At 39.5% G+C, this 27904-nt stretch overlaps 1 protein-coding gene and 1 long non-coding RNA gene across 2 annotated transcripts in view; one reads left to right on the forward strand and one right to left on the reverse strand.

The window, feature by feature from the left end:
• Positions 1–27496, forward strand: TNFRSF11B (TNF receptor superfamily member 11b). The gene is made up of 5 exons (XM_045805751.2): positions 1–140; positions 18345–18714; positions 22474–22665; positions 24266–24490; positions 26284–27496. Exons 1-5 carry the CDS (start codon positions 111–113, stop codon positions 26670–26672), a joined length of 1206 nt encoding a protein of 401 aa, XP_045661707.2. The 5' UTR covers positions 1–110; the 3' UTR covers positions 26673–27496.
• Positions 133–27904, reverse strand: part of LOC123797759 (uncharacterized) — a 58475-nt gene continuing 30703 nt past the window's right edge. Inside the window, exons 4-10 of the long non-coding RNA XR_006781051.2 lie at positions 16790–21120; positions 12266–12461; positions 10795–10986; positions 10464–10575; positions 8635–8900; positions 8286–8412; positions 133–318 (exon numbers count right to left, since the gene is read on the reverse strand). This is a non-coding gene — a long non-coding RNA (uncharacterized LOC123797759). The remainder of the gene's footprint in view (positions 319–8285; positions 8413–8634; positions 8901–10463; positions 10576–10794; positions 10987–12265; positions 12462–16789; positions 21121–27904) is intronic.

Consider the following 27904-nt stretch of genomic DNA (forward strand, 5'->3'; position numbering starts at 1 on the left):
CCCGGACGCTATATATAACGTGATGAGTGCACGGGCTGCGGAGACGCACCGGAGCGCTCGCCCAGCCGCCGCCGCCGCCGCCCAGCGCCTGAGGTTTCCCGGGGACCGCAATGAACCAGCTGCTGTGCTGCGCGCTCGTGGTAAGTGCCCGCCCGGGACGCGGGCGCCTGGGAGCCTGCCCGGCCGCGGCCCGCTGGGGACCGAGCTCAGCGCGCTCCCCGTCCCAGGAGAGAGCTGGGGGCAGGTTGGAACAGGAGACCTCTTCCGAGAGCTCATCGCGCCGCTGCTAGGGTATCCCTTGGCCCTGGAAAGTTCCTGCTGGGTTTATGGAAACGAGAGAGGAGCTTTAAACCTTTTTCGTTTGAATGATTTGTATCTATTTTATTTACTTCCTTCTTTGCAGATTATTTGACGACCTCAAGGAGTTCATACAATCTTTGCTTAGATGGATATTATTACTATTATTATTATTATTATTTAAAGTGGCCCCTTAGAAGCAGACTAAGTTGGGAGATGTCAGTCCTCTTAAAACTATTACAACTAGCATAAAATTTGGATGCAGTGAACATGACAGGATACATCATGAGGCTCATTCCCCTCTTAAGCAAATGTTATAGGAAATTTTGCATAATTGGCACCAGAGAAAAGATCATACACACACATGCATGTACACACATAGGTACACAGATTTCGTAACTGTGCAATTTAACATCCGGATACGATTTTATTATTAAAATGGTTTAATCCAGTTCTCATCTTCAATGTAATGTGGAAGATATTGGTGGGCTAATGTTAATTATGTTCTAAAATAGATTTAAATAATTGAAGTTCAGCATTAAATAGGGCTATAAGTTATTTTTAATGTACTGTTCGGAAAGAAAGGCGTCTTTGTGACTTAGCTTACCTCTTTTTATGTTTTAGATTTTGACCAATCAAGTTAATAAGATTTCTTTATAGATTATTCTATGGCTAATGACTTATTTCTTTTATGTCACCAGAGTGTAGAATACATTAAGATGTGAATCAGACAGTCATGAAAGGATAGGAAAACCCATAAAGCCACCTATGTGTTTCGAACATGTTGGAGTAAATGCTTGAGTTTCAACATCCAACCCACAAATAGTGAGTAGAAGGCTAGGAAGTCCAGTTAGTCTCCAGGACACAAAAGCGTAAATAAGTAAATAAATAGCAAAGTCACTAAAGAAAACGTAGGTTGGACAGGAGTGCACAGGTAAGTATGCTAATCTCATGTACTTCTAAATAATGTAAGATAGAACATATGAAATAGCTCCGCGAACATGGTCACTATGGAGAACTTTTTATAAGGTAAACCTTTATTATAGCATAACACACACAGAGAATGGCACAACCCGTGAGTGCGTAATAAAGTTTCTCAAAGTGACCCCTGGTGAGCTAGCAGCCAGATGAAGAAATACAACATTACCAGCACCTCAGAAACTCCCTGGGCTCCATCCCTGTCATACTACGTCCATAACCAGAGTCCTCAATATTCTGACTTCTAACATCACAGATGAGCTTTGTTTGTAGTTGGACTTTCTATAAATGAACTTTATTGCTTTTCTATGTCTGGCTACTTTGACCAAAGTTCCATTCATGAGATCATTTTTTTACCGTTGGATGCACACTAGTTCATTCATTTCCACTGTGTGGTATTCCACTGTATGGATGTACCATGAGTAATTTAATCATTCTAGGGTTTGGCTAGTTTACATAATTCTGCTGTTAATATGGGGACATTTTATTCTTCCTTGCCTTTGTATTCTGCCAAAGATTTAATTAATAATAAGCATATTACCAATGACTTTTAAATTTCAGAATTTCCACTAAATAATGTATGTACCTAGTAATAAGTGCTCCTAAGCAATAAGTAAATGAACGTTTTGATATGTCGTCTCTCTAGGGAGATAGATATGTGTAGAGATAAAACTAATTGTGGGTGATGCAGCATTATCAAAAGAGAAAACTTTCTATGTATTTTGGACCTAGTAAATACTTTCAATGGGAAAGACTTCCCTTTCCCTTTCAGTAGTTTCTGAGATTGACTTTCTTTGATAATGATTGGAGATGGATACTTTGTACTTATACAACAAGGAGTCCAGATGTCTTTTTGTAAGCACCTTGGCGCAGTTTTAAGAAGTAGAAGCATCATAGGAAATTGTCCTATGGTGGGCATGCCCCTAGGCACTAGGGACAGAGTAGAAAACAAGATGGACCCCATTCCTGCCCCCATGAGTCTCACAGTCTAATGGAGAAGATAGACACTGGACTATTAATTCTATGTCTACTGAGAGTAACAAAAGGGCAGGAGCTGGGTGATCCAGGCATATGAAAGATTCGGCCTTCCAAGTCCTTATAAAGGAAGCCACAGTGTAGTAATTATCAATTGGACCAAAATTCAAATCCAGCAGCACCACCTACTTGGTAAATGACCATGGGCAACTTACATCTTGAGTTTTTGTTTCCTCTTCTATAAAATAGAGATGTTATGCAGACATGCAAGATAACCACATATATGTCTTGCTCCGTATTAACAGCAGCTTCTAGCATTATGTTCCCAGATCACTATGGGTAAATCTAGACCCAAGTGAATTTTGCCAACGAAATGCTGATGATGCTCAGAGGACGGAGAGAAGGCCACTACCTATTACCTTGAAGGAGGACTAGAATGTTTTCATTGTTGCAGATAAAATCCAGGTGTCCTAAACGTAAGAAGCAGGAGAAAGGTATAATCGTGTGGCAAAGCAGAATTCTAGATTCTTTCTGGGAGAGCAGAGGATATGACAGGAGGCAAGCAGTGCAGGGGCATGGCCACCAAGACTAAGGCCACAGTCACTGGCTCTCTGGAATGCTCACGAATGTATCAAGGGGAAGCCTGCAATGCAAGGTGAGATAGCTGTGTCCCCAGGCCGCTCCATTAATGGGTGCTCAGGGGCCACCCGATACTCTGGCAACATCCTGGCCTACGCCTAGATTTTACCTGGTGGGTGAAACTTCCCATTATGTAGTGCCCGAACCATCCACTGACCTCCAAGCTAATGCATGTCATGGTGCAGAGACTTGGGGTGGAGTGTGGGGATGAAGGGGCTGGGGGCAAGTAGGTGATTTTTTTTTTTTCCTCAAGACTACTGCTTGATCCCCCTGTCCATTAGGATAATGCCTTTTCTGGTCTGTTCTGTTGTTTTGTTCTTTATTTTGGTTTCCTTCCCCTCGCCCAGTGATTGAGAGTATTTTTCTCGCTTTTATTTGTTGGATTCTTTACTTATTTTAAGAGAATGATCATTCTGAAGTTTGTAGGAGAATTTGACATATATTCAGTCCCAAACAGTCCTGATCCCTGCCCCTAGCAACCTTCAGCACAGTGCCCCAATTTTAATCTGATCTTTAATTTTACTTCTTAGGCTTAAACCACAGTTATCAAATTCCATGGGCTGGGGGAAAGAAAGCATTCTGTGCCAGAGGTTTTTTTCCTCTTAGTTCTAGAAGAGGAAAAACACATGGCAGTGTCTGTCAGAGGGGCACTAAATACACACTCAACTATTCTTGCTCTCTTATCCACTAACTTGCCTGCTGGGTTTGCCCTGAGCAACCCTCAGCCCTCCTGCCTGCATGTTCCCTATTCTGAAAGCTTTTTGTGCATTATTTCCTTCAGCATCTCATTAACCAGTAGCATTTTCTTTAGCTGGAGTTTCTCCTTTGCAGCTGAAAAAAGAGGACTGGGAAGGAGATTGCAGAGAAAGAGTAATTTTATAAAAATTTATGTTTGCATTATTCAAGGCCTTGACTAAGGACGCTAGGCTGTCCCTTATGTTGCTACGATGGAGGAAAAGTGCCAAAATTATCAGTGTATTTGTATGTTGTGCCCTGTAGGGCAGTAATTCTCAATCATATCACTTCTTCCATGCACTTTGAAAGTAAATCCTTTTTAACAACTCTTGCTCCCCTGAAATGAAATTTAGAGTACCTATATTTTACCTACATACATAATTTTTAAAGTCAATATACTAGCATAACGATACTATAGAGGAGAAATAAAAGGAAAGTAGCTAATAATAAAATAAGACTCCACCGTAGACATAACGAAGTAGTGATGCTAGCGTCTTTATGTGAAATTGCCGCGAACACACCACTAGGAGCAAAGGCCAAAGCCCATGCGATCTGCTGGGGTTCAAAATCGTGATCAGTGTTGGCTTTTGCGTACTGCTTTTCTGAAATGGTGAACAAACTTTGCAAAGTTTTAAACAAAGCAAAGTACAACCTTCTATCCAAGTTTATGTTGTTAAATTCCTAGAAAGTTCAGTATATATAAAAATCATGCAAAAACCACTTTGTGTATCTATAAAATGGAATCTGAATCTAGCCCAGGATAATGAGAAATAGATTTTTTGTCAAGAGGACATCCTGAAGTGTGTGGGACATGAGATTATTCTCAATGGCCCAGGACATCTCGAAGTCATGGTGACAACAGAAATCCCCCACAAATTTTTCCAGAACTTAGAGGGGGTAGCACCACCACACAGATTTCCATTTTCTTCATATTTGTGGCACCCAGGTCTCCACAGTGGCTGACACTGAAGTATGTTTGCAGAGTCCAAGGAACTATAGTGAGATATGGTAGCGTGTTATATCATCTCCCAACAGTTTCCTTACTGCCAGAGATTTAACATTCTAATGTTGGCTTAGATCGCTTTCAAAATACAGATATGACACCCTATCTACCTGACCAATTTTTTAGATATTCTTTTGTGCATTTCTACTATGAAGGTTCATATCCATATCTTCATGAAGACTCATTCTTAAGTGAGCAACAGAAAGGAACTAGATTCTTATAGCAACCCATGGAGGGGCTACCCAAGCTCGGTTGAACCCACTTCCTGACCTCCACATCTGGTTGGCTCGTGCATCCAGTATTCATGTTTGGTTTGATCAATTTTACGTGTTTGTAAAATGCGCCGATGGAGAAGTCAGGTAGACATTTGGATTCAAAATTTCAGCGTGTAGGAGAAGCCTGGGCTGAAGAAAAAATGTCTGGTCATCAGCATACAGCGGGTTTTTAAAGCAGCAGGGAAGGGTGATTGATTGCACACAGCCAGAGAGGAGACAGGGAGGCAGCCCTAGAGCGCATTTGTGATACCAATAGTCCGGTAAACAAAATGCAAATATGAACAGTAATAGCAGCCATGTTTAGAAAAGAAAACAAAAATCAAAATAAAACTGAGCAACCCACAATAGCAGGAACTAGTGAATCGGAAATCCTAGCAACATCTGTAAACTATCTGTGCAAGAAGAAAGACTGAGGTATGGCCAACTTGAAATAGATACAAGGACAGCATTTTTATGTGACATGTAATTAGTTTTTGGAACTCACTACCACAGAATATTTTGGGGTGACTAGCATAGAAAGTCTAAAAAAAGAATTCTTTTAGACAGTTGTAAGGGATAAGAATAGTGTTACAAGACATTAGGTACGAAGCTGTGTGGTCCCCACTCCCTCTCACATTTACCTGGCCTCTCTAAATTAAAGTCCCGAAGGCCAGAACAGTCTGCAGACACACTAAAATGGTTCCTCCCAACTCAAGGTGACATAACTTCCCAGGTATGGCCTGGGTAGGTCGTTTTCACCCCAATTTCTGAGAAACACCTGAATCAGCCGGACCATAATGGGTAGGCGATGCAGGAGGAAATGAAGTATCTTTCCTACAGCCCTGCCAAAAAAACCCCCAAAGAAACAAAAAAACCCAAGTAATGTGCTCCTAATGGCCTTGATTTATTACTTTATTTGGATTTTTTTAAAAAAATGCCTCTCTAAAATTATGTTTTAATACTGTGAAGACATTGTTTAATTTCGTTGAAGCATCTTCTATAAAAATAAAAAGAATAGCCTTAGGATTTTCACTTCAATTTGGTCTGTACCTTGGAGGCATTTTCCGTAAGAACTTCTTAAATAATCAACTATAAAATAGGAAAATGGGTGTCAAGATGGATTTAGATTTAAAACAAGGCTGTAATTCATCTAAACTTCCTGACTGCCTTTGGTAAATTCAATTTTCTTCCCTGGTCTTTGACTCAAAAACCTCAATTACCTTCCCATGTAATGTTACTTTCTTGTTCAAAAAACTGATTTCTTTTATTCATAGAAAATACGGATATCAGAAACCTATTCTTTAAAAAGTTCCCCCCACCATCAATTTGCACTACCACCACCACCACCACCAACAACAACAAAAATGTAATTTAGAAATTCAGTAGGACATAGTGACGGTGACATTGCTGCCGTGGCAGGAGGGCAAGGTTCTGTTACAGTCTGAGGTCCAGTTGGTGACGCCAGCACTGTGGGTCTTAACTTTACCCATCTCTAAAAATTGTTGAATCATTATACTGTACACCTGAAACTAACATAACACTGGATATTAATTATGCTTGAATAAAAAATCATAATCATAAAAATAAATAAAATAGCGGTATTGGACCAGGTAATATGTGGGAGGTCTGTTTTAGTTTTGAGCTTGTCATTAAAAAATAATAGTAACAAATTGATGATACATGATTTAATACTCCAAACATGCAAAAATCAAAAGGACTTATTTATCTATGAAAAAAATTTATCTTTTTTTTTAAGATTTTATTTGAAAGAGAGAGATAGAGAGAGTGAGTACTAGCGGGACGCAGGGAGAGGGAGAAGCAGGCTCCTCGCTGAGCAGGGGGCTCAATGTGGGGCTTCATCCCAGGACCCTGGGATCATGACCTGAGCCAGAGGCAGACCCTTAACCGGCTGAGCCACCTAGGAGCCCCTATGAAAAAAATTATCTTAAACGAGTGTTTCTTAATAATCTATTTTGTTGCACTTGTCAGTTTCTTCTGCCCACGTGGTTTCCCATATAAGAAATTCTGTTTAAGTCAGTGAGATCCCAGGGGAAGCAGCTTTTGAAATGTCATCTACTTTTAAGTAGTAAGACTTATTTGTTTTAAGATCACAGATTATTCTTTTAAACCATAAAACATTTTCTCATTTGGAAACAAGTCCTTCTTGTCATTAGCTAGTGTGCATAGAAGTCGTTAATGTGAGTATTTTTCATATTCCATTTAGTTAGAAGCCGGGTCCAAGACACTCCCTTAGGACTAGGAAAGAGGTATAATTGTGGTTGCTAGCAATCTCCCTAGACTCATTGCAGAATTTTCTTTGCATTTGTCTTCATAAGGAAGTACTTGACAACTGCACGTGGCTTTTTGGAATAAATGTCAAACCTTCGGGCAGAATAAGCTTGGTAATGGGTTAAATACTTCCCTTGAGTACTACACCAGGCTGATAGAAAGAAATCTCTGCTCCCACACTTTGTTTTCTGTCCCTTTTTTTATTTTTATGATCTTATTTTTAAGTAATCTCTACACCCAAAGTGGGGCTCGAACCCACAGCCCCGAGATCAAGAGTTGTATGTGCTAACCTGCTGAGCCAGATGGGTGCCCCCTGTCCCTTCTTTTAATATTGAGGAAAAACAAGAGAAAATGGACTGAACTGTGCTAAAATAAAGGTCTATGAGTGATGTTTATTGAGCAAAGATGTAGTTGTTAGTGCTGCTTGTAAATTGCTCTCAGTTCTCCCTTCCAGAAACAAGGTAAGACTGCTTTTCAGTCTCCTGGTGAGGGTGGGGGGTGGGGAGAGGACATGAATGAATAGTTCTGGCCACTGACTCATGAGTTAAAACGTGATATGTCACTCCAAATTAGAGCACTTACCTGTGGACATATGACCCCTCCCCCAACTATTTTTTTTCTCTTTTCCTCCTCCACAGCAAACCAGCCATGTTCTAGATATTAGCTATGTTATCATTCTAGGTCCTGCACATAGGGCAATGCTAATTAGGCTTCAGTGGACTTGCTAGGAATATAGCATGAGTGAGAAATAAACCTTTGTTATTTTTAAGCCACTGAGATTTTGAAGTTGTTTATTAGCAGCATAAAACCCAGCCAGTCCCGATGACACAGTAGCCAAACCTCAGGTATATTTGATCGTTGAGCGGTAGGAGCATTTAATCATAGTGCCTGACCTGTGACTTTAGATTATTAGTTGAAACTTTTAGTTGAAACTATTAGATTATTAGTGGAACCATTAGTTGAAACTCCTCCTTTATCAAAGATATTGTTAGAAGTGTTAATGAGGAAGGACCTCTTCTTTCTTCTGTTGCTGAAATTCAAAATTCAGGGATCTAAATTTACGTAAAAGCGTAGCTGGGCTGCAAAATGGAAAGGTCAAAAGATACTTAACTTACCCGACACTCTATTATGTGAGAGTAAGCAAACAAGGATCATGTTTTTTCTGTTCATTGCTTCCAACTGACCCTTCCTTCATAGAGGTCCACTGCCATCTTTCATCCAGAAAACTTCCACCCATGGAAGCTGAGCCAAAGAAGGAAATCATAAAATAGAAAGACACTAATGATTCTTAGGATATGTTTAGTATATGGAAGTCACACACAGTATTTCACTTAATTTTCATAAAAAATGCTATGATGTCCAGATTAGTCTCTATTTTATAGACAAAGAAACTGAGGTTCAGAGAGGTGAAGTAAATTTCCCTAAGATGACCTAGCTGAGTTTTTTTGTCCTAACGGAACTTACATCTAGTAGCAGAATCCGGTGGGAATCAAAATATCCGTAAGTCAGAGCCAAGCTTCTGTGGGTGCCTTCAAACCCAGAGATCTCTGCTGAGGTGAAGAGAACCCAGGTGGGGCTCACGAGGGTCAAATCTTTGGGCAAAGTGATTTCAATGTATTTTTCATCCTCTTTCAGCTCCTCTTTTGGCTCCAGGGAGGACATCATGTCTTTTTCTTTTGAAATTAAATGCCTTGGCCTCCTTACTGGATGTGAGTTCAAAGCCCAGATGCCTTAGGAAACACAGCATGAGGCAAACACATGTTTTAGTACCTTACTAGAAAGTGCAATCCTAGGGAGGTGGAGTGCGTGAAAGAAGAGTAAGGCAGAAAAGGACGAAGAGCACATTCAAGAGGGTGCACTACCAGGAAGCTACTGCTTAGTGTAAAGGACCGCTCAGTTTCACAGAACCATTGTCCAGAGAGGCCGTGTGATCTACTGCATTTCTAGACAAGGGAGGGACAAGGATAGATAGATGGCTGGATGGCTAGGTAGAGGGATGGCTGGATAGATAGATAGATAGATGATAGATAGATAGACAGGCAAGATGGATACAGAGATAAGATGGATAGGTAAAAGATAGATCTTATTGAACTTTATATTGTGTTGTAGTTGATTATTTATATGACTATCTCCTGCATAAGACTGCAAGTTTCCAGAGGAAAGAGTCAGTTGTTAAAGGTTTAGATTCAGACAGGATTGGATTAAATCCCAGCTCATATGTGTACTGGTTCTGTGACCGTTGACACATCACTAAACTTCTCTGAGACTCTATTTCTTCATCTATAAAATAGGGATCATCCTATCTCATCAGAGGTTGGTGAAGGGGAAGGATGACAATAGCACGTGAAGAAAGAACTTAGTATAGAGCTTGGTATATCATAATATAAGGCACTAAGCTATTATTATTCCTGTATCACCTGGGGCTTCTAGAATTTCACATGTTGGAGGCACATGGTAAATCCCTCCATGTTTAACTCACACCCTGTTTTGTTCCATTTCTACTTGTAGCTTCTGTTCCATTTTATAATGGCTACAGCTTCTCAATCCTAACTTCTTCTCACCAGCTGCCCTTAACCATAAGTTGATTGGACCTCAATCCAGATCATTAACAACCAAAAGAGATTAAGAAAATGATGTAACATAGTACCTTCAAAGAAAAGCACTGTAGAAATAAAAAGGAATTTAAAAAATTGATGTTCAAAATTATCAACAGTCTAAAATGTATTGCCAATTCTGAGCCCCAAATGCCAGGGACTATAGTTGGAATTCTCTGAAGTAATGCTTATTAAATGGACCTCAATGGACATAATTATAGAGAAAATTGCAACCGGCTCTGCTGTTGAGTTCAACTCAACTGTTGAGTTGAACTTTTCAGAATTAATGGTCAATCTCAAATCTGGTGATTAACAGAAGGGCAAGAGAAGAAATATTAAGATCCGGTGGCCCAAACCTGTGCGGTTTCTACATATCTTTCTTGGAAAGTTTTACGTATACCTGTATTGCTAGTTCTTTTTCCTCCGAGGTTTTTTTTTTTTTTTTTCATTTGTTATCTTTTCATTTTGTTCTTTTCATTTCTACTCATTTTCATTTCATTTTCTTTTCATTTGTTAATCTATTGAACTCAGTTGTCTGTAAAACTCCAAAGCACCAAAAGCATCATAAGCAAATCTGTCCTGGTAATTCTGGATGATTCCAAACATAAACAAGGTACTGCTAATTAACTTAAAGGGCTTCAAACAGCTAAAGGAAACTTCTGACAAGAACAAAAAATTGCATTTAAAGCTGAAGTTTACCTGAGACAGTTCTTCAGCCCCAAGGGAAGCAAAATAGTGTAGAATCTGGCTCAGCGATTCAGCTAATAAATCATAATTCCTTGTGTTTCCTTTGCTGTTTGCCTTGCAGTAGCTGTTGGCAGAAGAGTTGAACAGATTTAATGCCTTTGCTCTTACTTCTTACTTAGAGACATCATCCTCAGCCAAACAACTAGCTATTGTGAAAATTATTAAGCTGTGGGAGACCCTTAGGTGGGGACCTGGCAGCAGCAGATAAACCTCTCAAGTGAACTACCTGCTTTGTTTCTACATTCACCTTGAGGATGGAAACTAAATGCAAATGAAACAGTACCTGTAAAATGCCACGTGTGATGAAGGGTGCTTTAAATTTTTTTTTCCTTGAGGCCCATTCTGTCATCAGTATCATTTTACAGATGAGAAAACTGCAGATTTTTTTGCTTGTTCTTGCAAATTTACATGTTGGATATTTGTCTGTGTGCATATATCATCTCCAGTAATTACACATAGTAAGCATTCGATGTATCTGTTGAGTTGAATAAAATTAAATGAGATATAATGAATACTTGACATGTATAAGATACCATGTTAAAGCATATAAGGAGGATGGAGACAAATACCTTTCTATCCGGCCCCTCTAAGCAAACCCATGAAATTGCCTCGGAAACATTTAATATAGAACAAGAAAATGATACAAGTTGGGAAGATACTGAAACTAATTAAAAAAAATCAGAGACACTTTCTCTAGAGATAATTAAGAATAGGGCAGATAGTCAACTTCTGGCGTATCATAGGTGTGTTACTTCCTACTGAACAAGAAACTTCAAAGTGTCTTCAGAAATAAGTCTGGTTCAAAATATCTCCCATTTCCCACCTTATTTTTTTTTATTGATTTTTTATTATGTTAGTCACCATACAGTACATCCCCGGTTTCCGATGTAAAGTTCAATGATTCATTAGTTGTGTATAACACCCAGTGCACCATGCAATATGTGCCCACCTTCTATATAATTAGCACATGTAATAATGCCTCCTACTTGTCTGGAAGCTTATTCTTTACCAAGTTTATTTGTGTCCCTCCTTTTATTCATTTGAAATAAAACAACTGTACAGGGATAGTTAAAATAAGGATTATTCTCCTTTTAGAGGTAAGATAGTGGCTCAAGATTACTAAACCTCGTGATCAAACTGAGTTTGGAACCCTGGTATACATAGTCTAAATGCAAGTTTCCAGCTAAAAGTGCTCTTCTTAATTAACATTGATCTAATGGCCAAGCTAGATACTTTTAAGAATTTATTAAGTTATCCATTTAGCATTATTTTTCTGAAACACTGTGATATTCCTACCTTTTTTACCTTCTCTTTTTTCATCGCATCTTGCATATGTATGAGTTCCAGGGTTAACTTTTTGTCCTTTTATGCTTATATGCAATACCCCTGGGTAATGCCACCTGATCTTTCTGCTTCTAGAGCCATTTATGTGCTCTTAACCCTGAAACCTGTGTCTTTAGCTGCCTTTCTTTCCTAAATTCCTAATACACATACCCAGTTATCTGGTAGACATCACTTGAGTCTCATGGATGGAAGATGTTCCAAGCTAAATTCATTTTCTTTCTCTATAACTGTCTTCTCCTGGTGTCAGTAATTAATGGCAATACTACATACCTAATAGTTCAAATTCATGGGAATGTTCTTTAGTTGCTTTTTCTAGGACACCCTCCCCATGCAATCAGCCAACATATCATATCTATCCCTTCCTCTCCTCCAACATCAGTGCCTAACTTCAGCCCATCATAATTTCTGACCTGTTTCTCTGCTGCATCTTTTCTTGATCCTCTTTCTCCTCTCTTCTGCTTCCAATTGTTTTGCAGTGATTTATGAGTATTTTACATCAGGCTGGGCTTTTAGATGAATGTTCCTATGAAACAGGAACATTAACTTACTCAACTCCATCATTTAGCAGTATTTCTGGAGCACAGGAATTGTTTCAGGAAGTGTTTGCTGAATGAATAAATGAATTATTTAAGGAACGGAGGAAAAAGCGAATGGGCTACTACACTATAAGACTATAGAAAATCAAATACACTTAACTTCATAGGAAAATAGTTTAAAAATAAGCTTTATAGTTTATACTATAAGAGATCTTCAGGAAAAATTCACCATGATATGTATCCTGAATGTCTCCCTTCTTGGCTAAGATGAACCGTAAAATGGCATGGTTTCTAAACTGACCAGAAGTTTAGCTAACTCTGGATAGTCCTCAAATAGTTCTCTGTGGCAAAGATCATGACGAGAGATCACAAAAGGAACTCCCAAACCAAGTAGCTATTTCAAGCTATGCGTGGGCTCCTTTTAATGAATTTTCCATAAACGGAAACCCACTGGGTCACTCATGGTTCTGTATATCAGAGAGAAAGCCCAGTAGTACGGAATTGGCTGCATTGCATAATGCAAAAATAAACTTGTTAGACAAAGTGTATACTTCTTTTGCCCTTTAGAACAAAGTATACACCAGTAGAGTGCTCTGGTCAAATCAACATTGGAGAAATTCTATCTCTGTAGCTTTGGACCAGTAAGTGCTAGTCTTAGTACAAAGAAAAAAAGTCAATGTCAGTTCCTCTGGACTTCAGGAAGGCTTCGGTTGATCTTTCATGATTTCCTAACTCTATGCTCCTGGGTCTAAATGAAAAACAAGCTCATCAGGTCTTACTTTTAGACTATGCATGAAAGCTATAGCATAGTGAGAGCATTTGGTAAATGTTAAACAATTTGACCAAAAAACAGTATTATATGGCACATGCTATGGGTTTGAATTCTGTTTCCACTAATGACTGTGACCTAGGACAGTTATTTACTCATTCTAAGACTCATTTTTGTAACTGGTAGAAACTTAACAATAATAATGATAAAACATTCTAATGTAGGTAAAAACCAAAATATTATAAAGGTTACTTTTAATTCTACTGCCTATCACAGAGTAGAGATTTGATGCACGTATGTTAGAGTGGAATAGACAAAACAGAATTCCATCTTCATATTGTCCGTCTTTTGTTACCTGCACATACCATTACCATACCACTCCACCTCTTACATATTGAGAATTTTAATTAGAAATTTTGTATATTTGGGATTAAGAGTTAGATGATTAACAAGAAAATCAATTAAAACATTTAATAATAAAAATTATACACATGTATCATAAACTAAAACATTTAAATAAACATCCATTTACTTGTATTTTGAGAGTTGGCCAAGACTTTTCCTGGAATCTGTGTTTGCTAACTGAAGTCCTTGCTGTCTTTCTTACAAAACCCTGTTCTATAATGTATTACCCATCCATTTCAGTTTTGGCACTTAAAGACATTTATGAAACAAACTGATTATTCTAGATGTTTACCCCATTTTGTTTTCACAGTTGTCTCAGCTACTCCAAATTCTATAGTACATTTTTGGTTTTTTTGTTTCATTGTGGCTCATCTTTATCAAGTCATTCCCAAAGCAATTTCCTAGAAAAATAATAATTTTTTCACACCCATGTTGATTAATTTACATAATGTTTAACTGAATTACCTAAGGATAGTTATGACTGCAGCATATACAGATACATATATCAAACGAGATAAACAGATTCAGCAACAAACACAACCGACTTCCGTGAAGGACCACCTCCATGGCAAGAGCAGATAAAAGATGGCATGCCAGAGGAGGAGGGGTAGCTGGGAATTCAGGTCACTGGGGCATCCGTTGGTTTTACAGAGGGAGTAGAAGGCACGGGTGAGTGTGAAAAGTGGAGATTGGAAAAGAGGGTTCTGCTGCCCAAAGTGGTTTCACAAATTAAACGGTGGAGCAAGAAGTAGGAAGGGGGTTAAAGCAAGACATTTGTTTCCAAGCCTATTAGCTAATCAACTGCTGTCAAACAACAGAATTTTTTTTTAAAAGATTTTATTTATTTATTTGTCAGAGAGAGAGAGAAAAAGAGAGCAGGAGCAGGGGGTGGGGCAGAGGGAGAAGCAGACTCCCCACTGAGCAGGGAGCCTGATGTGAGACTTGATCCCTGGACCCCGGGATCATGACCTGAGATAAAGGCAGACGCTTAACGGACTGAGCTACCCAGGTGCCGCAAACCACAGAATATTATAATGGTAGCTAGAAAAGACTTTAGAGAACAACTCATTCTATCCAATCACCACCATCCTCTACTAACATTTGATAGATGAGGAAAGATGGTTGGGTTGAAATAGAAGATTCTTTAACCACTGTCCACCATTAAAAATGGAAGAAGGACAAAGCCATCAGAAATGGCGCTTTAAGCGTACTTTCAAGGAAAGGTGCACTGGGGCTTCCGGAAAATCAGAGGGGAAGCACAAGATTGGAGGACTCCCAGATTCCCTCAAGCACAAGTGGTCTACACCAAAGGATGGACACATAGGGAATGGGAGGAGGAAGAAAGGAAAAATAAAGAGAAAAATCCCATTTTTCTCTAAAAGCCAAACATAAAACACCCAAAGCAAAGCGGCCTCTTCTACAAAAAGCACTTTATGCTTCTGCAGACACACCTGTGCATGTGTCCTAGCTTTTGCAGATGTTCATCACTGGTTATGCAGAAATTTATTTTTGAACTCCCATGGATTTTAAATACTATCAACTGACAAAGGAGATGGAGCCAATGTTAAGATGATGTGTCATCCTATGGCATCTTTTTCATTGCTTTTCCAGGAAATGATGAAGAAAGTCAAAGACAGGACTGAGATGAAGAGCTCTATTGATCTTGCCCATCCTCTGTCCAGTAACTGGTTCCAGAAATTCTGTGCGGGAACTGGGGCTAACCAGAGATTGAGACCTAACCATCCAGTTTTGGCCACACAGTTCTGTCTTTTTACCAAAGTGGAAAATTTTCAAATAAAACACAGAGGCCCAATAGAAGTTGCTAAAAACAAGTTATTTTGCAGTTCCTCAAGGTTTTTTTATTTTTAAAAATATATATGATAATCCCATGCGGTGGCCTTGGAGAAATTACTTTCACTAATATAATTGCCCTCTAATCCTTAAGTCAACCTTATTTATTTATTTCTCTGTGGATTCCTTTCACCTCAACTTCCCTGTATTTTGAAGAAATGGCAACTAATTTCCAAAGCATGGTTTCTGGAAACCAACAGTGTCATGTCCAATTGCCTAGAAAAATATAAATTGCATCAGCTTTCCTGGTCAGATCTTCAATTTGTGTGGCTCCTTCTGTTGAGGAACACAAGCACCATCTGTGGGGTGGGTGGTTCCCATCCCATCCTCATCACTTCTTGGTAAAGGAGGTAAGAGTCAGCTGATGAGTAAATGGGCACAACTGAGCCACGTTGAAATGGGAAAGGGGGACTGATGGGGAGTCAGGCTGGAGGAAGTCTTAGGAATTCCAGTCCTACCAAGATGGGGCTCACTCAGCAGTAGCACAGAGGACAAAGGTGTCCCTTTGCACCTCAGAGTCAAGGCTCTTGAAAGTGACATAACCTTTAAAAATGGTCTTTCAGGAAATCAAAGGTGAATAGCAAGAGAAAAAAACATTTCTCCTTGCTTCTGTATGTCTGCAAGTTGCATTGGGAAAGCTTCATTCCTTAGCATTGAAGATTTTAGAAATATTTAAGCCAAATCCATGCAAGGGGCCTTAAGAAAGGTCACATAATCCATTGAAATGACCAAGTAGCCACAAAACTTTTCCATCTTGCTCTGTTTCCTTCAAAACATTGATTGCTACTTGTAGTTATTTATATCTTCATTTCTTTGCCATCTACCCCTCGCTAGACTGTGAGCTCTTTGAAGGCAGCAACCATCTTTGTGCACCACTATATGCTAAGTTCCTTCTACGATGCCTGGTACACAGTGGGTGCTCACCAAATGTGTGTTGAATGAATAAATAGATTTCATATTTCTGAAAGATTCAGAGCAAACCAGAGTTTCCACCCACTACTGGTTCCTTTCTTCTTTCTCGTAATGTTGATGAACTTCGTCTCAGCCAATAGAAAGCCCCAGGGAAATTCAAGAACATATTTTCCCTAGAAACCCTCAGGTCATGAGGGTGTCTTGAGAAGACCCCAGAGCAGCCCTGATTTTGCATTGTATTCTTTTTGTTGGTTAGGAGTCCTTTACCTCACAGGACTCTGAAAATTGCTCTTGGTTCCAAGGTCCATGGCCTGAGGTGAGATATTTTGTTCTTTTCCTCTGGTTTATCAGCTCATATAAGGTCTAGTCAGCCCTGATGTTTGCCATGTTCCAGTAAGAAGTGAATGTGTTGTTAATTAGATGAAAATGCCCAAATGCTTATGAAAAGGGCCATTTTTTACCTTTGTCAGTTTGAGTTCAAAAGGGAGTGCTGTTTCCCTAGCTCGGCATGCTTTTCCCAGGCCAAGGGGCTTCTGTGGGATTTCCTGTGTTCTATAAAGAAGAGAAGTTTGGAAAAAATTATTGTGCTTGGTCTGCCACCTCCCCACAGCCTGAAAATAAGTCAGTGTTGATCCCTGTACCATAAGCAAACAATTAAAACCAAATAAACCACCCCCTACATACAAACAACACTGTTTCTTCTGAGTGTGTGATTTCTGCAATTAGTGTGAAGAACTAATTCCATGTTCCCTTGAAGATCTAGAATACAAGACAGAGCACCCAGTTGGAGCTGCCCTCCCAAGAAGCATCCTCACCCGTGAAATTTTCTCTCCTGCTGCGCTGGACCTCTTCCTGACTTTATATATAGAAACTTCTGAAACCCTGCCTGTTCCCTGAGGTTTTTCCCAATTAACCTGGAAAGAGGTGGTCCTTTAATTTTCTTGACATCATTTACCTATAAGAGTCAAGACTGGGCCATATGATGTTCTGGAAGAAATATCAGTCTTAAAATGCTAGGAATCTTTCCATGAATTGCAGGCTCCATGAGGACAGGGCATACGTCTCACTTACCAGTACATTCCTGGTGCATTCCTGGTAGGCATTCAGTGCCTAGCTGCTGCATGATTGAGTGAATGAATCAATGATCAGGATGACTGTTGCTATAATCATGCAGTCTTCACACGTCACCAGCTCTTTTTTTCCCCACTATACATCAAGTCTTAGAATGGGAAAATTGAAAGACAGATATCATCTAGTCCTAACTATAGCTATGGTGACCTCCCCATTTAAATGTTGTTAGTCCCCCCCACCTCCAGGTTTCCAATCTCTTTGACTTGCTGATTTTTTTTTTTTACAACACTTACCTTCTAACATGTAATTTATCTGTAATTTGTTATTTATTCTCTTACCCACCACCCAAGTGGATTGTACACTCCTGCAGAGCAGGGTTTCTTGACTGCTTTACTTACTGCTGCATTCTAATTGCCCAGCACAAGCTTGGCACATATTAAGGGCTCAATAGCTATTTGTGAAGCGAATGAACCAAAGAATAGTTACTCAGTATGGATTTCACGCATTGGAGTCACTGCAGGAGTTTTCTTTAAATCCCTAATCCCAGCTCCACACCTGTGGAATTGGAATGGGTAGAGGTCTGAATCCCAGGAATCTGCATTTTTATCAGGGAGTCTAGGAGATTCTGGTATAGCTATTCTGAGAACCACTAATTCACCCAACTCATTAATCAGGACATAATCCTGAAACCTAGGGAAATAAAGCATCTATGAGCCTGGGTCTACTTAATAAAATGTGTGTAGCCACCCCCATCTTGGTCTTTGAGATTAAGCTACTAGAGGCAAGAATTATGGCCTCTGAACTTTCCTTCTGTGGGGCAGCCCTGTAGGCAGGAAGGTAACGAGGCTTCAGGTAGTAAAGGACTTTTTGAGTCGAACGATGCTTTTGTGCAGAAAAGTCACCCTACCTCCATGCTAACGTGTTCACCGTTTCCGTCTCTCCTAGTTCCTGGACATCTCCATTAAATGGACCACCCAGGAAACCTTTCCTCCCAAGTACCTTCATTATGACCCAGAAACCTCTCGTCAGCTGATGTGTGACAAATGTCCTCCCGGCACCTCCCTAAAGCAGCACTGCACAGCGAGACGGAAGACCGTGTGCGTCCCTTGTCCCAACCACTACTACACAGACCGCTGGCACACCAGCGACGAGTGTCTGTACTGCACCCCGGTGTGCAAGGAGCTCCAGTACGTCAAGCAGGAGTGCAATCGCACCCACAACCGTGTGTGCGAGTGTGAGGAAGGGCGCTACCTGGAGCTTGAGTTCTGCCTGAAGCACAGGAGCTGTCTCCCCGGGTTTGGAGTAGTCCTCGCTGGTACGCATCGGCTTTCAACCCGCGGCAAAATTAATGAGATCATACAGAGTCAGGTAGTACTGAAAGTTTAAGGGAACGCTTTTGTCCTGATGATATTATAGGATAGCAAATTGCAAAGGTAATAGAACCTGCCAGGTACGTCCTATGTGGCTGGCTTGCTGCCAAAGGGCCATTTCTCAGAGGAATACTTTGCCACTCCGGGGCAATTTAGTGACAAATCTCCAATGTGGCAAATGGCTCTCTAATGAGATGCGTGATGGAGTGCTCTTTTTTAAAGGGACCCACTCTGAGTCACACTGTTTATAGTTGAGCTATACCTCTCTGTTTCCTTTCAGCACGGACAGCTTCAAACTGCAGTGCTTTTTGACAAACATCAGAAACGATAATTGATACCAAGAGAGTAATTAGGCTGATATTAATGAGGCTCTGGAGTGCTAACAATGAGCAGTTATAATTAATTATGTAAAAAATGAGAATGGTTAGGGGAAATGCATTTCATTATTAAAAATGAAGCTAGTTCTTCCCTTGGCATGGGCGTCGAGTGTCTGTGAGGATAAAGACCGGCAGCATCTCTAAAATGAGCTTTTTCTTTATCTTAGACAAAACAGATTGTCAAGCCAAGAGTCAGTACTTGTCTACAAACAAAGTACTTTCTCTTTTTGCATTTCGAACAGCATAGGTTAAGGCCAGTGTGCACTGAATCTTTTAAAGCTGCAACCCACATTTTTTTCCTACCATATTGATGAAGCTTCAACGTAGTCTGTGTCTTCTCGTGGCTTGGGAAAATTAAGAATATTCCTTCCTTTCCTTTTTTTTTTTTTTCCCTTTCCTTTTATTTTCTTTTGTCACTTTTCTGGAGGAAGTGGTAATCAGTACAGATTCTGATTACTCAGTCTGAAGCAGTGTTTCTCACCCCCAGTGCCACTGACATTTGGGACTGGATAATTCTTTTCGTGGGCAGCTGTCCTGTGCATTGTAGAATGTTGGGCAACATCCCTGGTCTCTAGCCACTAGATGCCAAGAGCACTCCTCCCCGAGTCGTGATGACCAAAAACATCTCCAGACATTGCCAGTTGTCCCCTGGATGCCAAAATCGCCCCTAGTTGAGAACCACTGATTTAGAGGATGCTAATTATTTGTAATTATTTTAACGTTCAGAAGTTGTGATACACAGAGCCTAAATTATTTGATGACAAATACTTTAGGTTTAAAGGCATACCGAGGAAACATTCAAAAGTTGAAATCTATTTAGTTTCCTAAGTTGCGGATTGTATAAAAATTACAGGAGGTGCAAATTGCATGAGTATGCCTCAACATGTCTCTAGCGTGAGTATTTGAGGGAGAAATGGGGTACACTTCCTAGCTTTTATTGGATGCTGCTTTGGGATTCAAAAGCTAAACCAAATTGTAGGGGGTCCAACTCACCCAACAAAACCAAATCCATTTAATTCAGTGCAGTTCAGTTGTATATGCAGAAAAATTAAGCAGAGACTCTACAGCTTGGAAACTAGAAAAATTTGGGGAAAAAAATGGAAACAGCAAGGAATTTTCTCACACCAGCATGAAAATTTGTTTGGGGAATGAAGCAAGCAGGCAGCCAGAAGACTGAGACAAAGAGACACATTTTATTTTGTGGTGCCACCGTGGGCTTACTTACCTCTCCCTCCCTAAAAACCCACAGAGCAGTTCCTCATGGAAAATAAGAGGTTTCCAGTCCAAAGAGAAGGAAGGACTGTGCAGTGTTATTCCAAGAAAGTATTAACCATTCCTTGCTGCTGTCATTTTGAAGTCAGATTGTCTCCACTCTATGTTTTACCTACTCCATTCTTTCTCTGCATCCTGTCATTCCGATGTCCTTCTGTTCGGCTGGCATGATGACATCCTCAATGGGAAAGCAGAGCGCCTCTCCTCATTATGGTATCTCACATTTTGCCTGTCAGGTTATGCCATTTACATTTTCACTGATATTAATAAGGCAACGTCATTTACTTAGATAGGTAAAACTTTTTTTTTACAGAAAGTTCTAAAAATGCTAAAAGAGGGAAGTCCTGCTCAAAAAGGTCATTGTAGAAAGCCTCCCAAATTTTTAAAGAAACTTTACCTTCCATTATTCTTAAAGTTAAAGAACTTTACAAGCTCCATTACCTGAAAGAATGCCTTGTATCGTTGACCTTCTCATCGGGATGCATGGCGAGGCCCGAGCCTTCGGCATGTATTTGAAGAATGATAAGATTCTTCTTTGTGCCGTTGGCTTTCCGAACATGTGGCAGTTGGCAGAGGGAGACTTGGGTCCAGATGGCCAAGTCCACTGATGCCCAGTGTGTTCTCAATGAGAGAGTACTATGGAGTCCTCGCCAAATACTCTGCTTATGATAGTGCAGGGACTGGTGTGGAGTCGGATCCCATCTAAGGAGAGAGGTGTAGTAAGAAAGTATTAAACAAAACAAGACAAAAAATTAGACTTCTGTGTAAAGTTTCCCTAACACGATGTCACTGCAGTGCTGGCAATGGCATGGGAAAGATTCAGGCCCGTGGTTTGCCCCTTCTTTTTTTTCTGCCAGCCCTTTGTCATTGTCACTGACGAATGCATCATCCATCGCTTTAGAAGAAGCGGGAGCTGAAACTAGAACCAAACCGTTTTTCTTTCTTTCTTTCTCTTTCTTTCTTTCTTTCTTTCTTTCTTTCTTTCTTTCTTTCTTTCTTTCTTTCTTTCTTTCTTTTTCTTCTGGTCTTGATACAATGAGGTGGGAGGTTTGAATTTTTAATAAATGAAGTTTATTAACTTTCTGTAGCTTTCATTTGTCCCTTTTGCATTTGTTCTCTTGCCTGAGCCAGATTTGGCCTGGAAAAGCTACATTTGAATATTGAAGTCGGCCTCTGTTCAACTAGCTTACACTAGATGGAGGTATTTTCATATGCAAATACATTGTAATGTATAATCAACCCACGCATAATAGAGTCAAGGGTTTGAGGGTGTTTATCTTTAGTTGTTGACTGGTTCAAGTGTTTCTAACCAGTGGAGTTCTCCAAACTTACCAAGTTATCTTTCCACCACAAAATAAAATGCCCTTGCAATCACCCTTCCCTGAAATTTTAACGACTGTGCTCTTTTAAAACTCAATAGTTTAAGCAAATGGTATATCATCTCCCATTTACTGTGTAGCTTAACTGCAGGCTTACGCTTCTGAGTTAGTGACCAACTTTACTGCCACCTTCAAAAGTTTATTAGAATGTTGTAAATTTTTACTTCTCAAGGTTAGCATACTTATGAGTTGCTTCACAATTAGGCTTCAGGAAAAGACAGGACTTCAGGAGGCACCAACTGGAATTGAACAACCCAGCCTTCAGTGGGGACTGATTTCAAAGAATGATATTACAGCAGACACACAGCAGTTATCTTCATGATTTTCCGGGAAAAAAAAGTGTGAAGAATCTGGCTGACAACAAGGCCTCACCGATGCTTGAACCCAGGCAGGACAAATGAACACCCTTACTCTTTCTTTCCCTCTCATTTCGTGTTTTGTAGGTAACAGCATCACGTTTGTGTTTGTATTACAGGGAAGGGAGAACTGCCTGAGGGGCCACTAAGCGTAGAGGTTTCGTTCTTGGTCTAATGAAGTGAAAAATGCCTGAAGTTTTGTGCACCGTAATAGTAGCAGTAAAAACCAAGTGAAAAGTCTTTCTAAAACTGTCTTAATAGGATGTCTGCAGTGCAAGTGGTTGACAAGAAGGTGCTAAATTGCTTGGTATTTTCTGTAGGAACCCCAGAGCGAAATACAGTTTGCAAAAGATGTCCAGATGGGTTCTTCTCGAATGAGACGTCATCTAAAGCACCCTGTAGAAAACACACAAACTGCAGTGCATTTGGTCTCCTTCTAACTCAGAAAGGAAATGCAACTCATGACAATGTATGTTCTGGAAACAGTGAATCGACTCAAAAATGTGGAATAGGTAATTATATTTCAAAATGTCAGCCTTTGTACCACCTCTGAATTGAACGCAAGACCCTCTGGCTACCTTCTCAGTGAAACTCCTAGTTTTTCCATTCTTAAATGTTAACCAGCTAAGACTGTTCTCCGTATGGCTGTTAACGCCACAAGTCAAATCCCTCCGGAGGTCTCACCTTGTCATGATCGTGCTCCCAAACTTGACTTTCTCCCTTTTATACTTGAATCAAATCTTACTCATGGGGAAGGGGTGGTGTAAAGATTATGTCTAAGGCCAAATTGTCAATCCAAGTTGTAGAGTTTTTGGTAAATTATACATTTTTATCACTTTTAAGAATAAAAACTGGCAACTAAGAAGCATCATGACATAAACCGGTAACAAATCAGACAATGAAAACTTGGCTTTGTTACCTATGGTCTCACTGCCTCTAAGTAATCAGTTCCTCTGGTGGTCCTCAACTCTGTATTCAGGAAGGGTCACTAGCTCCACGCTTATTATGTGAACGCCTCCCAAAGTGGTGTCATTCCTACCAGTAGGCTAATCTCAGACCTTCTATCAACGATGCATCACACTGTCGATGACCTGCCTTTTGTCATTTAACCAGCTTGACTCCCCCAGGCATCTTTTCATATGACATAGAAGAACGTGAAACATAGGAATGTGGGCGGAGATATTTAAGATTCAAACCCAGTTCCAACATTTTTTCACCCTGTAATCTGAATCTTCGACAAGTCATTTAGCCTTTCTGCTGTCCTAGTCAAACAATGGAATGAGGGAAGGAGTGATAAGAGGAGTGACTTCTAACTTTAACATTCTCTTTAACTCATTTTAAATTTTATTTTTATCATTCACTGAGCATTTACTATATGCTAGGAACTTCTGCGATATGAGATTTAACCTTTTACAAAAACACTGTGAAGTTTGCTGAGGTTCAGGATAGGTGGTGAAGGGGCAGAGTCAGAATTCAAATCCAGTTCTGATGAATCTGAAGACAAACTGTGAATCCCTGGGATAAACAGACTCTACCCAGACACTCAGGCCATTGTATCTCTTTTCTAAATGGCATATTTTTTGTGTTGATTATTTTCCCACTTAATGTATGCTTATACGTCTATATCCATCCGTGTTCTCAAAGGTAAACTATGTGTTTATGTGTGTGCCAAAACCAGTATGCTACCCCAGATTACTTTTCATGTTCCTCTAAAGACAGTAATTATATTTGTTTTGACATTGATCTTGAAGTAACCTGTGGATGCTAGCTAACCCTTTAATGGATATTTAATATTTACATTAAAATATGTAAATGTGTATATCGAGTCATAGAATTTTTTGCTGCAATTTATTTATAACAATATTTTCATTAGACATTTGTTAAATTTTCTCCCCTAAATGCCCTAAAAGAACATTAGAAAGCACATATGCCCAGCTGGGTGGACAATCTGCCAGTGAAACTAGCCAACAGAGGGCTGATTTTACCCAAACTTCACATTTTAACACATTCGATTTTGAAAAAACCCTATTGTGTTGGCTTATTTATTTATTGCCCACTAGACTTCCAGGAATCCAGTTGCTAAGTAAATCTTTCTGGTTTTCCCACCTTTAGATGTCACCCTGTGTGAGGAGGCATTCTTCAGGTTTGCCGTTCCTACAAAGTTTACCCCTAATTGGCTCAGCGTCCTGGTTGACAATTTGCCGGGCACCAAGGTAAACACAGAGAGCGTAGAGAGGATAAAACGGAGATACAGCTCACAAGAACAAACTTTTCAGCTCCTGAAGTTATGGAAGCACCAAAACAAAGATCAAGATATAGTCAAGAAGATCTTCCAAGGTATGGTAACCTGAAATAAACAAATCAAGCAGAAATCAAAGACACCCCTTGATCATAAGCAATAAGACTATGCACCTGTGTAGTTGTATGGACGATGTTTCCCTTTGGGAATTATTATTGGACTAAAATGTTTTCACCAAGTGATCGCGTAGAAGCTCCCCCTAGAGCGGTCATGCAAGGTTTTATTCTCACCTCCTCCACATCCCAACTGCTTTTTAAAGTATATTGAACACTCTAAAACAAGAGGCAATCCATTTCAATTACAGGGCTGGACCTCAGCAATTCTACCTCTGGATCCCTTAGCAGTTTTATTAGTGTCCCCTCTGGCTTACCTAGATGTTCTTTAAATACTTTGGGATCTTATCTTGCATTTCCTCCAAGAAGCTATGTTGTATTTATTTGTATTTATTTAGTAATTCTCTCCAGAGAGCCTCCAAGTGTCTTACAGATGTCCTCTCATTAATCCTCACAACATAGCCTATTTTAAAATTACCATTTTAATAGCATATGTTGTGAGGATTAATGAGATGAGGTCTGTAAAGTGTTTGAGCCTCTTAGAGAAAAGGGCTAGTTAAAACCAAGTACTCTCATGTTTTAGAGTTTTATATATAAAAAAAAATCTCCTTTAGAAATGTGTGTGTGTGTGTGTGTGTGTGTGTGTGTGTGTGTGTGTGTGTGTATTATGATGGGAAAGAATCCAAAAGGGAAAAGGAAGCTTCATCCAGTGTGGACTATAAGCTTTAGGATATGCAGTGCAAAGAGTTCTGACTTCAGCTGGGCACTGGGAGCACCTGCCAGAAAGGAGGAGGAAGATTTTCATAATGCAGACAATGTCAGGGAGAAACCCATCTGCTCTTTACCTGTAGTTAGATGACCAAAGAGCCCTACACTTCCCCAAAAGCCTCAAACATCTGAAACTGAGGCCTGCTATTTTAGGAGACTAAGATTTTTGACTTTCACTTGTGCAAAGTTTTCTTATGTTTTGGCAAAGAAAAATGTATTCTTTGAAACTATAATTAGCCCTGAAGCAGGAAAAGAAAGGAGAAAGGGGTGGGATACAGAATCAGAGACTGTTAGAATTGGAAGGGGCCAAATTCTCTATTTTATAAACAAGGACATTTCAGCCCAAAAAGATGAAGTGCCTTGCCTGAGGGCTCACAGACAGTAAATGACTCCTGTCATTAATGGAAATGTTAGATACTCCTTCTTACGTTTATGTTCCAGCTCATTACTGAAATATTCTCTAGGCCATATGAATCCTACCATTCTTTGTCCTCATTCTATTGGGTTTTTCAGATCTCCTCCTCCATAGTAATCCTCTGGTGCTATTTATTAAAGACCATTTGTCACACCTAACTCTTCCAATGGGGTATATATCAGATATCCACTAATGAAAGTTTATATTACAAAATGGCTAAGTTGAATACTTTATTTCTATTTTTCTGAAATGTTATGGTTTTAATTTTTCCATTTTTTCTTAGAAAACTGAGAGTGATGTGTCTATAGTTTTCTACTGTTCATTTCCAAAATTAGGGCTTTTCATAAAGCTCTGTTGGATGCCTAGAATACATAAAGCATATTACCCTTTCTAACACAAAGTAATATTCAACTCAGTTCTCACAAATAACTAGCATCACATAGCCCCCCCCCCCATAAAAAGGAAGGAGAAGGTTATCTTTAAAACAAATTTATGAAATTCTAGGAGAACCTCCTTCTGCCTAGTGGTCATTTTGTGGTGGTGGCTTTAGAATATACGTTATGTGACCGTGTCTTCTGGCTTTTGCTTGATGCAGATATCGACCTGTGTGAAAACAGCGTACAGCGGCACATTGGACACGCAAACCTCACCTTTGAGCAGCTCCGCAGCCTGATGGAAAGCTTGCCAGGGAAGAAAGTGACCACGGAAGACATTGAGAAGACGGTGAAGGCATGCAAATCAAGTGAGCAGATTCTGAAACTGCTCAGCCTGTGGAGAATAAAAAATGGCGACCAAGACACCCTGAAGGGCTTAATGCATGCGCTGAAGCACTTGAAAACATACCACTTCCCCAAAACTGTCACTCAGAGCCTGAAGAAGACCATCAGGTTCCTTCACAGCTTCACCATGTACAGATTATATCAGAAGCTATTTTTAGAAATGATAGGGAACCAGGTCCAATCAGTAAAAATAAGCTGCTTATAACCGGAAATGGTCACTGGGCTATTTCCTCACAACAGACCAGATCCAATGAATGAGTAAACTGCTTCTCAGGCACTTGAGGGGGGTACAGTGATTTCTTTCTCATCGCCAAGAACTAGACTTGGTCACAGGGCACAAAAAGAAGTAATGGTGTGGAGAAAGAACTAACGTCTCCCCCAAAAGTTCAACAAACCCCAAATGGTTTATCCAACTGATAGATCTGGTCCCATATCTATTGACTGTTTTTTCCCTTATTACTGCTTGCAGTAATTCAACTGGAAATAAGAAACTAGATCCATTGTGCCTTACTAAATATGGGAATGTCTAACTTAAATAGCTTTGAGATTTCAGCTGTGCTAGAGGCTTTTATTAGAAAGCCATATTTTTTTCCTGTAAAAGTTACTAATATATCTGTAACACTATTACAGTATTTCTATTTATATTCATTCAGATATAAGGTTTGTACATATTATCATCCTAAAGGGAAATTGTGTAAGACAATTTTAGAAAGAAAAATATATATTCTGTTTATTATTATGACAAATGAGAGATAAAATATATTTTTTAATGGAAAGTTTATAGCATTTCTTAATAGGTACTGCCATTCTTCCTGTGTGGAGTGTTTTTGTAATATACTTTTACCTGTATAAGCTGTAATATCATTTTATAGAAAATGCATTATTTAGTCAATTGTTTAATGTTGGAAAGTTATGAACTATAAATTATCTGAATATTAGATGCTCTGAGAAATTGAATGTACTTTATTTAAAAGATTTTATGTTTTTACTATCTAAACAACATCATTAAAGTTTTCAAATTATTTTTCATTGCTTTTCCTCTTGCTTTTATTTGAATGGGATGTTAATGGGTCTGAGCTTTCACAATTTTTCCTGTTCTTTTATCATCAGAACCACCTGAAAATTGTTAAAAATGCAGATTCCTAGACCAATTTATTGAGAAACTTAGGAGGAGGGCAGAAACTTCCATTTTTAATAAATTCCAAAGTAACTCTTACTACATTGAAATTGGAGAATTTCTGAAGTCAAGCTTAGTATACGGGTAGTGCAAACCACTTACAACTGCATGGCCAGCATCAAGAGACCAAACTAGGTTTTTTTTTTATTGCAAGTAATGGAAACTGGTACTACTTAGTTTAAGAAAATAATTGGAAGGGTGCAGTATTGGGTTGAATGATGTTGTTCCCCCCAAATATCTTCAAATCATCACCTGTGAAC

Source organism: Ursus americanus, chromosome 9 (assembly GCF_024610735.1).
Source record: "Ursus americanus isolate L20-20 chromosome 9, mUrsAme1.1.p, whole genome shotgun sequence".
Lineage (NCBI taxonomy): Eukaryota > Metazoa > Chordata > Mammalia > Carnivora > Ursidae > Ursus > Ursus americanus.